Genomic DNA, 14,840 nt, shown 5'->3' on the forward strand with positions numbered 1-14,840 from the left:
TCTCGTATAGGAACTAAGTATAGCTCCCATACTTTCTTTCGTAAAAGCCAGTGAAAAATTCGAGAAAAAGTACGTAAAAGTTCAATTGAAAAAATGTAATAATCATAGATTTTAGTGGGTGCAGTGGTCGTTAAAGAGCTTGATGCAGAAACGGCTTTTTTCGCCCCCCCCCCTGCTGAAATTTCTTCAAACTTTGTCTATTGATTACTCATACTTGAGCGCTTTTTTCCCCAAATTTTCAGAACCCCATAAAATTTGGGGGGGGGGGGGCGCTAGGGGGGATGAAAGTCAACATCTGTGAACCTCGATAGCTCTTGAACGAAGAAATATATTGAGGTCCGGTTTGGACGAGAAATCGTCTAAATTTACAAACTGGAAGATTCTCAAGGTTAAAATCCCAATATCACATTTTTTAGTTAACATGTGTGCTTTTTTTTTAGTTTTTGAGTGCAGAAAATTTCTTTTAAAAAGCTAAAGGATACACAAAGATCTGAATTCTTATTTGAACCAAAACCAGTTTTTTAAATTGTTATACTTTTTCTGCATCCAACAAGTGGTCCATTAAGCTGCGGAATCAAACGGTTCCGGAATTATGAACGATTGAAGTTTCTGCTTGCCGCGCGCAGACCGAGTTTTTCGCGCCAAAAAGTCGGATTTGGGTGTTATTAACAGGGTGTCTACAAAATCAAAATGAAATTCCCTGACAATTCCAGATTTTCCATGACAAAAATGACAAAATTCCCTGACTTTTTGGGTTTAGCCATACGATGAACTAGGTAGTTAGAAAATATTAAAAAAAAACTATCCTTGGGAATGACCCCGTAAAGTCATATTCTGAATCACCATGGCGTTGGAAGGAGTTAAGTAATACTTTTGAAAGGAACGAGATCCTAAATACTCGAAATAAAGCTAATTCCAAAATGGTATACTCAGACTAAAATTCACCTTCAAAATTTAATTTTTAAGCTCTACTACGTTCTCTTTGTGACATATTGCCCCGTATACTTTTGAAAATTCAAACAATAGTTCACCCTGGTGGTTTCATAAATATTGGCATATTACTTAGTGCCCTGAAAATACAAGTCTCTTTTTCTTAAAATATAAAACAAGAGTTGTAAATGTGCCTAACTTAGGTATATTTTGCTATAATCAAGAGGAAATACGAGTCTCTTCTCGATTTTGGATAAATTTGCTTAATTCGGGTTTTTTTTTTCTTTCTTTTTTTTTAAGGTCAATTAATTCAATGGATTCCAGAACCTATTGTTGGTATTGAATTTGTCTTAGACTCAACAAGCATTGGCTTGTTAGAATATAATCTACCGATAATATTTCTATCAAGGTGGATGCACCAGTTGTCAACATGTTGATTTAAGAACCAGAAAAATTTCATGCAAAATGCAGTTGACACTAAATATTTCTTTACTCAGTTAAAGAAAAACTAAAATTTCACTTTCATTAAATTTCCTAATTTATTGAAAAAATCGATTAACCATCTGCTCATAACTGGGGCACTTAGTTTCCTATCATTATTTACTGTAATTTTCTGCTGTTAGCAAGTTAACTTCATTCAAGTCTATTTAGTCTATCTTGCCATTTGGCATGAATTAAGTAGATAAATTAAATAGGGCAGATCGATTCGATCTTTAAAGTTAGCGAACACACATTAGTGAACCTAGCGGCCGTGTTGCAAACTGGTTGAACAGAGCAGTTTACATTATCAGCCACGCGAGCGCCCTACTCGGCCTCGGCAGTGACGAGCAAAAACAGCCGCGAAATGTTCGAATTGCGAAAATTCCCTGACTTTCACCGGTTTTCGATCGAATTCCCTGACTTTTCCCGGTTTTCCAGACAGTGATCAAATTCCCTGATTTTTCCCGGTTTTCCAGACCTGCAGACACCCTGTATTAAATCAGAATGAATGTTCAAACCGTGCAAAACAAGTTTGTAGAGCTTCTTGAGTGTCGCTGAGCTTAGAAATTGCAGATACTTCCAAAAAGTTTACTTTTTTAAAAATACAGCTCGGTACTGTGTGGTCGGTCGGCGCTCGGTGGGCTTCTTCAGTAGCGCCACGGAACTGTAATTTACAAAAAGTGAATTTTTTGGAAGTATCTGAAATTTCTGAACTCAGCGACCCTCAAGTACCCTACAAACTTGTTTCGCACGGTTTGAACATTCAATCTGATTTATTAACACCCAAATCCGGCTTTTTGACGCGCGAAACTTGGTCGGCGCGGTATCCCGTACTTCGATCGCTCATAACTCCGGAACCGTTTGTTTCCTCAGCTTAATGGACCACTCGTTGGATGCAGAAAAAGTCAAACAATTTAAAAAACTGGTTTCGGTTCAAATAAAAAATTGAGATCTTTGTGTATCCTTTGTTTAAAAGAAATTTTCTGCACTCAAAAACTGAAAAAAGCACACATGTTGACTAAAAAATGTGATTTTGGGATTTTAACCTTACGAATCTTCCAGTTTGCAATTTCAGATGATTTCTCATCCAAACCGGACCTTAATATCTTTCTTCGTTCGAGAGCTATCAAGGTTCACAGATTTTGACTTCCACCCCCCCCCCCCCCAAATTTTATGGGGTTCTGAAAATTTGAGGAAAGAAGCGCTCAAGTATGAGTAATCTATGGACAAAGTTTGAAGAAATTCCAGAGGGGGGGGGGAGCGAAAAAAGCCGTTTTAGCATCACACTCTTGGAAGCGATTTGTCTTTGAATTTTATTTGAATTTTTGATTTAAGATTCAATTTTCATCACTGGAACCAGCAACCTTTTTTTTCTTCTTTTCTTTTTTTGTTGCGGGCAATAAAATTTTTTGGCCACCTAATTGAATTTCAAATACACCAAAAGCTGAAAATGCAACCTTTCGAATGGAATAATTGGCATTTTCATAGCTCTATTGGTTTTTGCGAAAAATAAGGAAACACATCTCCTTCATGAGCTTAGTGAGTCCTCCAAAAATCGTCGAAAAACCGGGAACAAATCGGGAATGAGAAAGTGGGAAAAAACTGGACACCCTCTTATCAACGCGGCTTCCATAATGAGTGGTTTGATCTTTGATCGCGGTTTTCGGTTCCGTGAACGCATCCTCCCAACATGTTCGACACATATGCGTTCAGTGCAGTCAACGTTACTTGAGCCTTTCCTTTCCCTAGACTTTTACAGAGACAAGCAGGTTGCTGAAATCGGATCCAAAACTGCTTTGTTTCTGATTCTTACGAGCCGACACGTAAGTTGCTGGAGCCTTTCTTTCCTCAAGACTTGGACGAAGCCAGGCAGCCAAGTGGCCAAGGCTTGGAATCGGTTCAAAAACTGCTCAGTTCCCCATTTTATGGAGCTTACCTGTATAGATGGATGGCAATGATCGCAAGAGAATATCGTTAAGTAAACAATTTCAGTTCAGTCAGATCGTCCTCCAAAGCAATTGAGAGCTTTCCCTTGAGTTTTTGATAAAACACACTGCTTACTTTAGTTTATTAACATTTTCCGGGCTCTCACATGGTGCAGTCGGAATTCAAAAATTTTCATCAGTTCAAAAGTTTGGAATAGTGATATGATGGTGTACAATACTAAAATTGTTTACTTAACCTGAATAATTGAACATTGATACCCTAATTAACTGTAAAAACATCATGTTAACGATATTCGCTTGCCAACATTGCCATCCATCTATACAGGTAAGCTCCATAAAATAGGGGAACTGAGCAGTTTTTGAACTGATTCCAAGCCTTGGCCACTTGGCTGCTTGGCTTCGTCCAAGTCTTGAGGAAAGAAAGGCTCCAGCAACTTACGTGTCGGCTCGTAAGAATCAGAAACAAAGCAGTTTTGGATCCGATTTCAGCAACCTGCTTGTCTCTGTAAAAGTCTAGAGAAAGGAAAGGCTCAAGCAACGTTGACTGCACTGAGCGCATAAGTGTCGAACATGTTGGGAGGATGCGTCCACGGAACCGAAAACTGCGATCAAAGATCAAACCACTCATTATGGAAGCCACGTCGATAAGAGGGGGTACAGTTTTGAGTGTCCAGATTGCTTCAAATTTAACGAACACTGTATCTCCTGAAATCTATGATTATTAAATGTTTCAAGTCAACTTTTACTTTTTTTCTAATTAATTTTCACTCGTTTTTACGAAACATAGGATGAGAGCTCTACTAAGTTCCTACACAGGACTATCTTAGGAAGCATTCTTTTTCATAAATCTGTTCCAAGGTGCATTATTTAAAGGAAGATAATTAATTTCACTCACTTGCAACTGTAACTGATTGATTTAGCTAGGCCATTACCAGAACCACACGGAATGATGCCAAGTGTTAAATTTTCTAAAGCTCTATGCCAATCTAATCGTTCCATGATGCCATTTAAAATTTCATACATGATTCCATCCCCACCCATTACGATGATGCCTCTTTGCCATTGGTATAAATTGGAAGAGCGGATTAGTTGCCTGCAAAAGATGTACAAAGTAGACAAAATAAATTTCTTGATGAAACAAAAAATAGTCCACAGAACTACCGATTATTCAGATAACAGCAATCGGCTCGATCTGGATGAAAAAAGAATAGAAAAAAATCCCAATAATCGATGCATCAACCAACTTTTAATTATACAGGGTTATGCAAAAGTCACTGACCACCCCTGTAACTTTTTTCCTAATTGACATAGAAGTTTGAAACTTTGGGAATGTTCCTAGATCTAAGGTAGAAACTTTTTGGTTCCCCCAAAATTTTGGGGGGCAGGGGCTAACTTTTGTTTCAAATGGCAGCCGCCCCTTTCTGACACCTCACTCGAAAGATAAGAAGAAAAAAGAAACATATTGGCACAAACCTCAGGTCAAAATGTTGATTTTTTACAAAATAGTGGCCGGTCAAAGTTCAAAATGGCGGAAATTTGGCATCTCCGTTGTTTATCGACGGATTGGGATGAGAGTCAGAGCCCGGGGGGGGGGGGGGAGGGAGTATGGGACGAGAAAAACGATTCTAGTATTCGTTTTCCACTAAAGTCAGTCCTTTCCAAAATGACAGCCTGGAGCAGGAAGTGGATATTGAGGCTGCTAATCATTAGATTTGCATGACACTTGGTATCCGAGGTTATTTTGGCACGAGATGAATTAATCTTTCATTGGATTTTTGAAATTCTAGGGAACTTCATACAGTGGACTCTCGATAATTCGAAATTGAAGGGAATCGGCTTTTTCTTCGAATTAGCGAGGTTTCGAAATAAAGAGAGTTCCAATTAAAGAGATTCATGTGGGGAAATTTCGAATGTAGAGAGGCAAATGGACGGATTTACGTCAAAAGGAACCAAAAATAACAATTTATTTCTTCACTGAGGTAAAAATTGCACTAGGTTATTATTAAGTATTAATTATATATATCCTAATATATAATTCCGTAAGCCCGATTTCTGTTTCGAAATTGCGCCGCGACCGTCGTGCCGATCCGGGCGTCGGAGGTGCCGGCGGGACCGTCCCGGTCCCGCGGGGTCAGGAAAAATACGGGGATCGCGCGTCGGGCCCCGCGCCCCTCGCGCCCTCCGAAAGATCGCTTATCCCGTTCGTCCAGCTGGGAGATGCGCGGTTTTTCGTTTTCCCCGTGCTGTTCGTTCTTGGTCAGCTGATGACTCGGCTGCCCGAGGCGTTCGTCGTCATGGATATTCGTCGTCTATGAAGAATTCCGATTTTTTCGTACAGTGCGCGTCGTCTTTTGAATTTTGTTAATATTTGTCGTGTATGAAGAATCCCGAATTTTTAGTAAAGTGCGCGTAGTCGTTTCAATATTGGGAATGGATCGGAGTCGAAAACGTGGGCGTCCGGCGAAGCGTGGCAATGTTTCTCGCAATTTATCCGCGCGACGCAAAGTGCGACATGATGGCTATCTCAGTGAGATGGATAATGTACGACGTAGGGGTGAACAGGGAAATAACTTTAATCCATTTCGGCAGAGCACTGATAATTTTATCGAAAATGATTATCCGGAAAATCATTTCGGACTTTTAAATGTGAAGTGCCAGTATTGTGATGCCTTGCATTTCAAAAAAGAGGAGGTGAACGGCCATTTTAACAGATGTTGTCATAATGGTCTTCTCAGACTTGCCGAGCCTGGAATCAATGACCAACTTCGCGACCTGTTCTCCAAACCCATCTTCATGACTAACATTTTGAGGTACAACAGTTGTATGGCTTTTGTATCTCTGTATGCTTCCAAAGCTCATATAATTTTGAACCAAATCTTCTGCCAACCAAATATCTGTATTAAGTCCTCATTGTGATCCAATGATTTATCCTTTGCTCTATCCTCATGGCGAACCAGGCTGGGATCCTAAAATGGAGCATAATGGACCATGCAAGCAGCCTAATCGCAAACATGTAACCATGCTACAATTCGCGTGTTACAGGCTTGCCATTAGAACAGCATTTTCCCATATTCACCAATCCAAGAAATTATTTCAACAATACATTGTAGATTCATATATTCGTGTCTAAGGTGAGAGGCTTCATTATATTAGAGAGCATCAGTCCGAACTCAGAGTTGAACAGTATGCTGGGTTGCAAGATTTTGTTCTGAATAAAGCGCGACTCGATAATATGAATGTTGGAAGAATTGTAGTTTTACCATCTTCTTTTGAAGGCAGCCCCCGTAGTCTTATTCAAAGATATCAAGATGCCATGGCAATTGTCCGCGTGTATGGCAAACCAGATATTTTTTTGACAATGACGTGTAACCCGAAATGGTCGGAAATAACCGCTGCTTTAGCGCCAAAAGAAACTGCTGCAGATCGTCCAGATTTAGTTTCACGAGTTTTTCATTGCAAATTGGATCAATTACTAGGAGATGTATTAAAAGAAAATGTTCTGGGTAGAGTTGTTGCACATGTTTATGTTATTGAATTGCTAAAGCGTGGTCTCCCACATTGTCATTTGCTCTTAATTTATTAGCAGAAGATTTGGTTCAAAATTTAAAGTCGTAAATATGGATTGTTTCTCATGGAAGAGATGAATTAAGGACGGAAATTTTGAAACACCGCAATGGAGATACGTGGTTTCGCTCTTCAGTCGGTGCGATACGGACATCCATCAAGATAAAAAAAATGCATCAAGTTCCCGTCACCGCCGACCAACGCGTTTGTCGATCGAATCAACTTGTTGATCGAATCAACTACAGGTAGTATGAGCAGGGGGTCAAAACGCCTTCAATTTTTTGAACGCAATACGGACATCCGTCGAGGTTGTATAGTTGTATCAAGGCGCCGTAGCAAACGCGTCCCATTGTTTATCGTTACATACAAATATAAGTTGAGAGAGGCCAGTCATAATGCCTTCAATTTTATACATACATGTTTTTGGGCAAAATGAGAGACGACGTTTCTCCATTTGCGACGTTGCAGACTTCCTTAGAAATTTTATTTTTCTTCCGAGAAGCTGGTCAACATAAAACTTAAATTCTCCATGATTTTTCGTATTCGATAGCAGAAGATTTGGTTCAAAATTATATGGGCTTTGGAAGCAGACAGAGATGCAAAAGCCATACAACTGATGTACCTCAAAATGTTGGTCATGAAAATGGGTTTGGAGAACAGGTCACGAAGTTGGTCATTGATTCCAGGCTCGGCAAGTCTGAGAAGACCATTATGACAACATCTGTTAGAATGGCCGTTCACCTCCTCTTTTTTGAAATGCAAGGCATCACAATACTGGCACTTCACATTTAAAAGTCCGAAATTATTTTTCGGAATAATTTAATTTTTCCAGATTTTATACTTAAATTGTTATTAAATAATGATAAATTCAAAATTCCAATTTCATTTTCCAAAATTTCAGAGCATGTTATACCTTCTTTCAAAATTTATTGTCAATTCAAGTTGCTATTCAATTATAATAAATAACTTAAACGTGGTTGTTCTATGATTTCTTACGAGCAGTTCCCTTCCAGTGTTTAGCGGCCGCGTAGCGGCCTCAGGCCCCTAGTTTAATTTTAAAATTATTAATTACCTACATGTTTCCATTTTGACAATCCTATCAGCTCTTTCAGACACCCAGGTATATAAGCAGTTGACTTCGAATTGTAGAGGGAATGTGCCGTCGTACTTCGAATTATAGAGGGAGGACCATATTTACTTCCCACACTTCGAATTACAGAGAGAATTTTTGTCACAAATTCGAATTATAGAGGGCCGCGCCAGCTTAAAAATTTCGAAATAACGAGGGGAGAAAAATACATTGATTTTCTTGGAATTATCGAGGGATTTTTAAGGGAAACGGACTTTCCTTCGAATAAACGAGGATTTCGAATTATCGAGGTTCAAATTATCGAGAGTCCACTGTAATCGATATTACGGCTGTTTGCTAATGGACTTGCATGAAATTCGATAGCCTGGTTGTTTTTGGCTCGAAAAAATGAATCTTGTATTACATTTTTGAAATGCTGAATACTATCGAAATGGCGGCCGAGTTTCATGCAAATCCATTGGTAGACAGCCGTATTATCAATTTCCCCGCCAGTTTTCTGTTGCCATTTTGAAGCTTTTTGAAGTTTTTACAAAAATCCAATAAAATATTCGTGCTTCTCGTGCCAAATTACTCGCGGTTCACAAGTTTCATGCAAATCTAACGATTCGCAACCTGGATATCCACTTCCCGCTTTAGGCCGCCATTTTAACTGCCGCCATTTTGAAAAGGATTGACTTTCGTAGAAAACTACTACCAAAATTGCTTTTCTCGTCCTTAAAACCCCTGGACTACGACTTTCATGCCGATCAGTCAATAAACAACGGAGATGTCAAATTTATGCCATTTTGAACTTTGACCAGCCGCCAGTTTGTGGAAAATCAACATTTTGATACGTGGTTTGGGCCAATTTTTTTTTATTATTATTTTCATTCGAATGAGGTGTCGAAAATGGGGAGGGTTGCCATTAAAAAAAAAATTAGCCCCCGCCCCCAAAATTTTGGAGGACCAAAAAGTAGCTACCTTAGACCTAGGAACATTCCCAAAGTTTGAAACTTCTAAGTCAGTTGGGAAAAAAGTTACAAGGGTGGTCAGTGACTTTTGGATAACCCTTTTAACCCTGTGTAGAAATATGAATTTAATAAAGTACATAATTAATATACAGGGTGTTCGAGAAGTCCCCCCCCCCTCTAACTTTTGCCCTAATTGAGATAGAGATTTGAAACTTGGAGGGTGTTTCTAGATCAAAGGGAGCTACTTTATGACCCCCCTAAAATTTTGGGGGGATCCCCCTTGGGGGGGTTACGGACCCTAACTTTTTTTTTTCAAAAGGGAAGACCCCCTTTGTGATACCTCGTTCGAAAGAGCATACAAAAAGACAATTTTTCGCGCAAACCCGAAGTCATTATCTCAAATCGTTCCAAAATGGCGGCCGGTCAAAGTTCAAAATGGCCGAAAATTGGCACCTCTGCTATTCGCACATGGATTTGCTTGAAACTCGGTGTCTGGGGGTACTTTGGCACGGGAAAAACGAATTTGACGTTAGATTTTTAAAAAAACTCTAATTTTTCAAAATGGCCGCCGGTTTAGGCTTAAAGTGGTCAACAATTGGCAACCTCGACTTTTTGCCGATAGATTCGCCTGAAACTCGGTGTTTGGGGGTATCTGGGTTTGTCTCCTACCCAGATACCCCCAAACACCGAGTTTCAGGCGAATCCATCGGCAAAAAGTCGAGGTTGCCAATTGTTGACCATTTTGAACTTTAATCCGCAGCCATTTTGAAAAATTAGGGTTTGTTTAAAAATCTAACGTCGAATTCGGTCTTCTCGGGTCAAAATACCCTCAGATACCGAATTTCAGGTGAATCTATTGACAAAAAATCGAGTTTGTCAAATTTTCGGCCACTTTGAGCCTAAACCGGCGGCCATTTTGAAAAATTAGAGTTTTTTTAAAAATCTAACGTCAAATTCGTTTTTCTCGTGCCAAAATACCTCCAGACACCGAGTTTCAAGCAAATCCATGTGCAAATAGGAGAGGTGCCAATTTTCGGTCATTTTGAACTTTGACCGGCCGCCATTTTGGAACGGTTTGAGATAATGACTTCGGGTTTGCGCGAAAAATTGTCTTTTTGTATGCTCTTTCGAACGAGGTATCACAAAGGGGGTCTTCCCATTTGAAAAAAAAAAGTTAGGGTCCGTAACCCCCCCCCCCCCCCAGGGGGGGAACCCCCCAAAATTTTAGGGGGGTAAAAAAGTAGCTCCCTTTGATCTAGAAACACCCTCCAAGTTTCAAATCTCTACCTCAATTAGGTCAAAAGTTAGAGGGGGGGAGGGGACTTTTCGAACACCCTGTAGATTGAAGCAAAACGCATAACATATACCAGACCACAGTGCTTTCTTTGCACCTGTCTTATACAGATCAGTATCTGTATAAGAAACTAAGATGACCTAAGCTGCAATCAGCTTAGGTGCCATAATTTGACGCTTGTAATACTAGATCCAGCATTTCCTTTCAGTAATAATTAAATTATGCCCTTCATCTTTATTCTATTCCCATAAATTCACCTATCGAGTATGGGCGTTTTTTAATGAGGAATTCCTTAGTTTTGTTTGTAAATTCTGTAGTGTGTGTAGAGAATTCTCTTATCAATTCTGGGTGATTGGTGTAATAATTGCGCTAATATATTTACTTTCTTTTTTTTGGTGCGCTAATCTTCCGATTTCTTGTTTCATTGTTGCTAATTTCCTTTTTTGCTTGATTTAATTCAAATCTGAATACTTTAATACCAGTAATACTTGGGAGCTTCAGGATTTTAAAATGCTTGAAAATTTCTCTGAAAGATTCATCGTTTTTAACTTCAAGCATTATCCTAATCACTCTTTTTTAGAGGATGAGTATTTCACACAGCTTTTTTTTTTTGATGCATCAGATCAGGTGTTAAAACAGTAGCTTAGGTGTGATTCCAAGAGGGCATGATATGCTAATATAGGCGTTTTGTTTTTGCAGTATTTGCTCAGGACTATAAATATGAGTGAGACACAGTGCAGTTTGCTTGTCACTTTATTTACTTGCATTTCGAATTTGAGCTTGTTGTCAAAATAAACACCTCGATATTTAATTACGCCTACTTCCTCTGCTTTAAAGGTAAAAGATTATCATCTTTACTTAAATTAAATTTTTATAATTTTTTTTTTTACTATATTTAATTATATTTTTTAGATATTCAATTTTAATTAATTTTTAACTTTAAATTAGTTAATTAATACTAGTGTAATAAATTGATTATAATAAAGCTATATTGAAGCTGTAACATGTCGGTATTTTCTTCTGAATAGCCATAAATTGGGCTTTCTCTTCATTAAAAAATAGTGAGTTTATTTAAAATCATTGCATTAAGAAGCTGATTATTCAGTTAGTATCAATTTCTACATTTTCCATTAACTGACTGCTTATTCAGTTAGTATCAATTTCTACATTTTCCATTAACTGACTGCTTTTCACGAGTAATACTCATCAGTAAAAAGGGACACTATGAACACAGACATAAGTGCTTCAATATTCATCTCTTTACTCTCAAATTCTGCTATGTCGGTTGTTTAATTATGAAAAGGATGGCCGCTTTGACCATACCTTGTGGAACTCCACCTCGGAAAATTTTTTTCTTGGACTTATACTTATTTTTTCCTACTTTTCTTTCGATGTACTGATATCTTCCGTACAAGTAACTTCTTAGCCATTTACAAAAATTGTCACTAGGGCCAATACGTTTTAATCTTCCTTCCCCTAGACCACTAGGCGACGAAAAGCTTGTTCAAAAACTTCTTCCCCCTGACCCACTGTGCGACGATCAGCTTGTCCAAAAACTTTCTCCCCCGACCCACTGTACGGCCCTGCTCCGGCCGGCTCCCCTCATGCCGCGCACCCCTCGCCTAAAACTTTCAAAGCTCGCCATTTTTAAACGGCCCAGCCGATTTAGCTCAAATTCAATACCAAACCAGTCCTAGGAGAGAACTACCACCCGTAAAAATTTCAGCTCAAAATATTCATTTTCGCTCGAGTTATCAAGTGGACAAGATTTGACCTCCCCCCACTTTCGAGCCCCACCCCTCAAAATCTATTGCCTCAAATTTCAATTTTTTCTCGCAGAATAGTAGTTCTAATGAGTCTCTACTAAATGCAAAAAAATTGGTCAAAATATCTTTCAACGTAAGAAAGATATAACTACTCAAAAATCGAAAAATCTTAAAAAGGCGGAAATACATCATTATTATTATTATTATTTTATTACTTTATATAAAGCTGCTGTTCCCACTCACTATGCCCCCCCTAGATAAGAATTGGCCGAAGCGATTTCCTTTAAAATTGGTGCACGCTTAGCTATTGTAATGAGGAGTTGATTAAAATTATTCCCATTCAAATCCGCTGCCTCGGATGCCCGCAAGAGAGAAAAGTTATTCCTCCATAAAGTATTACATTGGTGATACGCGGTTGTTTACGCGCATCGCGCCGAACAGGTTCAATCCTGTTGCGTGACGTCACTGCCTTATAGACGAAATTTAAGGTTTTAGGAGGTATTTTTCGACGAATGTTTGTGGAATTTGGTAAGCGGGGGTATTTTTCTCGGGGGATCTCGAATTTTTGGTCGGATTTTCAAAATCTCAAAATCCAAGATGGCGGCCGTGGCCTAAAATGCTAAGTCGGCTCCTGTTTGATCGATTTTCGTGAAACTCGGTATCCTCAGGTATTTTTCGACGAGAAACTCGAATTTTTGGTTAGATTTTCAAAATCTCAAAATCCAAGATAGCGGCCGTGGCCTAAATTGCTATCTCGGCTTCTGATCCATCGATTTTTGTGAAATTCGGTAGTAGGAGGTGTATTTCGACGGAGAACTCGCATTTTTGGTCAGATTTTCATCATTTCCAAATCCAAGATGGCGGCCCCGCACGAAAACGCGGTCCGGACTCCTAGAACATCAATTTCTGTAAAACTTGGTGAAAAAGAAGATTAAGACATAGATGTTGTCTCCTCATCAATGTTAAAAACTGTGCGGGGCGGTGGCGGCTCGCGGAGCGAGTCGCAAGTTCGTCGCGAAGCGTAGAACTGGGGTCCAGGGGCACTCCCCGGCTAGACGTGTCAGCTCGCAAAGCGAGCTAATCACGACTAGTTACTTTATATAAAGCTGCTGTTCCCACTCACTCTGCCTCCTCTAGATAAAAATTGGCCGAAGCGATTTCCTTTAAAATTGGTACACGCTTAGCTATTGTAATGAGGAGGTGATTAAAATTATTCCCATTCAAATGCGCTGCCTCGTTTTAATTTAGTAATTTACTTTAATTAATTTATTTAAGTCAAATCTTACTGTATTAGTGTATTTTCCGAAGGAAATACACTATTGCATTCTCCCATGATGTCGGACCTAGACCTGAGACATTGTGAAGAGCACCGATCACGGGTCGTAGATCACGAAAATATATGCTATTCAAATTCATGTGTATATATATATGTATGTAAAATAAAGCGAACTTCATGAGTTGTTTAACCGTACATTTATTTATTTTAAACAAAAAAATTTTTAATGCGACGTTTCGGTGCTTATTATTCGCACCATCTTCAGGCAGAGACTGAGGCGACAAAACAAGGAAAAACGAGAAATAAACACCTAGTCCTCCGATCCAGAGGAAAAGATAGTTATAATCTAACGAACATTACAAACATTGTTGCCTGAGTTACAGCTATTAATAAATGGTCGACAAAACAATGGGTAACAATTAAAAGGTATCAGTGCCTACCAAATAGTCCTCAAAATGGGAAAATTCTGTCCGTGAATTCAGAGCGTTGTTATTTTGAGGATGCTTAACCCTTCTAAATTTAAACGGACCTGCTCATTTTTCTCTTGTTTTAGCACTCTGGTGTTATCATAATCAAATTGATGGTTTGTTTCTTTTACGTGCTGCTTAAGTGCCGTTTTTTCATGCTTATTAAACTTGTGTCCGTCAAGGCGCTTATGTACATACTGTGAAGTCTGCCCAATGTAGACCCCTGGGCACCCTTTGCATGGGATTTCATAAACCACGTCGGACATTTTCTCGTTTGGGATTTTGGTTTTTAGAGCTGATTTAAACCCTTTCAAATTACACTTATTTGTTGTTACTAGCGATAATCCAAATGGTTTTATTGCGGCACTTAATTTTTCAGAACATGAGGACAAATACGGTCCAACCACCGTCTCTTCTTTTTCCCTATTTTTGCGAGGGGGGAAGTTCGCTTGAAGTTGTTCGCTGAAGTTCGCTTTATTAAACATAAAATAACCATGAAATTAGAATTTATATGTATGTATGTATATATATATGTATGTATGTATGTATGTATGTATGTATGTATGTATGTATGTATGTATGTATTTCCGCCTTTTGAAGATTTTTCGATTTTTGAGTGGTTATATCTTTCTTACGTTGAAAGATATTTTGACCAATTTTTTTGCATTTTGTAGAGACTCATTAGGACTACTATTCTGCGAAAAAAAATTGAAATTTGAGGCAACAGATTTTGAGGGGTGGGGCTCGAAAGTGGGGGGAGGTCAAATCTTGTCCACTCGATACTCAAGCGAAAATGAATATTTTGAGCTGAAATTTTTACGGGTGGTAGTTCTCCCCTAGGACTGGTTTGGTATTGAATTTGAGCTAAATCGGTCGAGCCGTTTAAAAATGGCGAGCTTTGAAAGTTTTAGGCGAGGGGTGCGCGGCATGAGGGGAGCCGGCCGGAGCAGGGCCGCACAGTGGGTCGGGGGAGAAAGTTTTTGGACAAGCTGATCGTCGCACAGTGGGTCAGGGGAGAGAAGTTTTGGGACAAACTTTTCGTCGCACAGTGGGTCAGGGGAAGGAAGATTCTGGACA

The 14,840-nt window shown here is 39.1% G+C and overlaps 1 protein-coding gene across 4 annotated transcripts in view; it reads right to left on the reverse strand.

The window, feature by feature from the left end:
* The window catches only part of LOC109033156 (sphingosine kinase 1), a 150,323-nt gene that overhangs the window by 89,205 nt on the left and 46,278 nt on the right, over nt 1-14,840 (reverse strand). For 3 of the 4 annotated variants that reach the window (XM_072297227.1, XM_072297228.1, XM_072297229.1), the window contains exon 3: nt 4,252-4,449. The exons of the other annotated variant lie outside the window; for it this stretch is intronic. In XM_072297227.1, coding sequence (XP_072153328.1) covers nt 4,252-4,449 — 198 coding nt within the window. The remainder of the gene's footprint in view (nt 1-4,251; nt 4,450-14,840) is intronic. 4 annotated transcript variants of the gene reach the window in all.

Source organism: Bemisia tabaci, chromosome 2 (assembly GCF_918797505.1).
Source record: "Bemisia tabaci chromosome 2, PGI_BMITA_v3".
Taxonomy (NCBI): Eukaryota; Metazoa; Arthropoda; class Insecta; order Hemiptera; family Aleyrodidae; genus Bemisia; species Bemisia tabaci.